Genomic DNA, 3,391 nt, shown 5'->3' with positions numbered 1-3,391 from the left:
AAAGTGCAAAAGTTAGAAGGAATATCACAAACAATTTAAAGAGTTGGCTGACACGTCATCACTCTCATGTCTCTCCTGTCCCCCCCCCCCCCCCCCCCCCCCCCACCCTAGCATCCGTATTCACACAGGTTCAGTCCTGGCAGGTGTGGTCGGGGTTAAAATGCCACGCTACTGTCTGTTTGGGAACAACGTGACTCTAGCCAGCAAGTTTGAATCAGGAAGTCATCCGAGGTGCATCAATGTTAGTCCGACAACATATCAGTAAGTACCTACACAAGTCTGCTTGTAGATGTATAAACGACGCAGTCTAAACCAGTTAGTCTCTGTTATTGTTAAAATAACAAAAGTTGTTTTAATGGAGATGCTGGTAGATTGTTGTTTCATGTTTTTCAGTCAGTTTTCCTTCTGTTTTCTCAACAGGTTGTTAAAGGACGACCGCTCTTTTTCTTTTGTCCCTCGCTCACGCCAGGAACTCCCAGATAATTTTCCCAAAGAGATCCCAGGGACGTGTTACTTCCTGGAGGCGGGGACGTCCCACAGCCACGCCTCCCTTACCAGCTCTCGCTCCGCGCCTCCGGCCTCTATGAGGAAAGTCTCTTACAGCATCGGCACCATGTTTCTAAGAGAAACAAGTCTGTAGATCCACATGGAAACCAGTTTGCACAGGTGTTCATGATGGGAGGGACTGGTCTTGAACCCAAGGAATATGTAGGAGACTTAAATCTGTGGATATGCAAATGCATTCTGTAAAAACTTGGATAGACGCTTCCATCTTAGGTGAAAAAGACCAACACGTCCCAAATGTCCCTTGAGCAGTGGAGCTTTTCTTCAAATGGACTTGAGGAGCATCATCTGCGACAGTTTCTCACGCTTCAACAAGAGCACGGATCGATTGAATTCATTTACAGAGAAACTTTATTATAAAACTTAAAGATCCAGCTGGATGTCTCAGTTGGACTTTGTGGTCCTCCCTGATCTGATACCCGGACCCGAATGTGGACTTGGCAGTACTGGGTGAAAACATGACCACTCATTTACCATAGAATTGTGCAAATAGAACAAATGTACTTTTTACTAATGAAGTGGGTGATGGAGAGCGAGTCTGTGTGATTTTGTTTGGAGATGACGTCATGTTTGCCGCGTCCTCTGGTGCAAGAAATGTCACTAAAGACAAAATGCAGCTCCTGTCCCTCCGTTTGAAACGTCTCTTGTTATGTCATGCTTTACCAGCCTTATTTACAAGATGTCCTGTGGCTTTTTGACCCAGTCAAGCTAGGACCTGTTGAGGAAAGGCAAACAAGATTTGTTGAACAAAACAAAACAACCTTCCAACAACTGTACTAATCCAAATATACCGTCTTCTAACAGTAGTTACCAATAACCCACGCATTATTTTGCAAGTTCTATTATTATAATATTTCCCATCTCTGTGCCTTCACACCTGTTCAAATCAGGACAATTATAAGATGGATTAAAGTAAAATAGTTGAAAAAGAAAAATGACAAAAACTGCTTCATTTTCATCTGTTTCCTGATTTTTATGGCACTAAATGGCTTGAAAGAAGACAGTAAACATGTCAGTTGTTATAAAGTATTGTGATTTATGGGCAGCCTTTTTGGGCTCTGTATCCATGCTTTACAAGTAGACAGAGTCAGGTTGGTACCACTTCAAATCAGTCCAAGTTTCATTATTCCAGCTCGTCTTGGCGCTGTTGTTGGTCCTTTAGGTTTAGTTTGCTATGAAAAAGATGAAAGCCAAAGTGTTGAAACTATAAAAACTGATGAAAGTTGTCCAGTTCAGCTACCATTAATGTTTTTTATTGCACTTAATTGTTGGTTCTTTTACGTTGTCCTCCTGAAACTTCGTTATTTTCAGCCTCTTTTCACTTGTAGCTTCATTTCTGAAGGTTTTGCTTCTGTCAAAGTCAAAGTTTCTTCATTTGTCATATGCTTCACATGTGGTACATGTGGTGGAACGAAATTGTGTACACAGGGTCCCAGTTACACCCAACAAAAGTATAAAATGTAAAAGAAAAACAGTAATACGATCCAAGATATGAACTAAGAAAAACATCAACTAAAAATACACTAAGCACTAAGTACAATAACAATACGCCGAACAGCAGCACGAACATGAGTCTGTGTGAGCAGATGAACACGAATGAACACAGCAGCATGAAACAGATCAGCAGCAACATGAAACAGATCAGCAGCAACATGAAACAGATCAGCAGCAACATGAAACAGAACAGCAGCAACATGAAACAGATCAGCAGCAACATGAAACAGATCAACAGCAACATGAAACAGATCAGCAGCAACATGAAACAGATCAGCAGCAACATGATGTGGTTTTTCACAGTGATTATTCTGGTCAGAGATTCATGAGTCTAACAGCCTCAGGGTAGAAGCTGTTCCTCAGTCTAGTGGTTCTACACTTAATGCTCCTCAACCTCCTTCCTGAGGGAAGCAGGGCAAAAAGTGTGTGTGCTGGGTGAGTGGGGTCCTTCATGATGCAGGTGTCTCTCTTCCTGCATCTAGAGGTGTAGATGTCTATGATGGTGGGGAGACTGACTCCAACAGACTTCTGTGCAGCCTTCACCACTTTCTGCAAAGCTTTTCTTTCTGCAGCTTGGGAGTCTGCTCCAGTTTTTGTAGCAGTTTTTCACTTTACATATCAACACAGATGGATTCCTTACTGCAACCTGAAACTTCTAACACAACAGAGTTTTAGGGTCACTCAGAAGAAACAAAACTGAGAAGGAAGTATCTTCAATAGTTTTCCAGTTTTGAGGTTAAAAATTCACTGAGACTAAATTAGAATGAAGTAGAAATGTTTTTAAGTCTGAGGAAGGAACCATATGTAAATCTTTGATTTATTATTATTTTTTAATTAAATTATTAATATTATATGGTAAATTTCAACCTGCAACAAAAACTCACTTGTAATGTGCACAAGTAAACATTTAGTTTGAACACAGCTGTTTCACATGCATGCAGGCTGCAGAATCAGATGTTCACTCAAAGCAGGACGTTATTAGCGGGTGCACGGTGCTCCCGCAGCTCACTAGGTTAGACTTAGGTTTATTTGTCATAGATATGTCTTCACATTGAGATGGGAGGAAGTCTGACTGAAAACAAGGCCTCATGTTCAGCTGCCAGATCTGAAGGGAGCTGTGCTTCAAAAAACTCCAGACTGAAAACAAAATAAAACTGTTTAAAAAAATCAGTTTTGTCATACTAATGGGCATAAATGGCTTTTTGTTTTTCAAAAATTAACATAAAATCAATATATGTTGATTTATAAAACAATAAAAAAATAAATTTGGGGTTGTTTTTAATACAAAAGATCCAGGGTTAAATTTAAAAAATTGATATTTTTGTATTAGGCT

General features: G+C 40.2%; 1 protein-coding gene across 1 annotated transcript in view; it reads left to right on the top strand.

The window, feature by feature from the left end:
* gucy1a2 (guanylate cyclase 1, soluble, alpha 2) overlaps positions 1-773 on the top strand; it is a 58,578-nt gene extending 57,805 nt beyond the window's left edge. The window contains exons 9-10 of the mRNA XM_037677372.1: positions 112-261; positions 421-773. Of these exons, the coding sequence (XP_037533300.1) occupies positions 112-261; positions 421-640 (370 nt within the window). The 3' untranslated portion in view covers positions 641-773. The remainder of the gene's footprint in view (positions 1-111; positions 262-420) is intronic.
* The last annotated feature ends 2,618 nt before the right edge of the window (positions 774-3,391 follow it).

Source organism: Nematolebias whitei, chromosome 6, assembly GCF_014905685.2.
Source record: "Nematolebias whitei isolate Nwh7 chromosome 6, NemWhi1, whole genome shotgun sequence".
Classification (NCBI taxonomy): Eukaryota; Metazoa; Chordata; class Actinopteri; order Cyprinodontiformes; family Rivulidae; genus Nematolebias; species Nematolebias whitei.
Note: the sequence above shows the minus strand (reverse complement) of the source record. Positions and strands in the feature narration are given on the sequence as shown.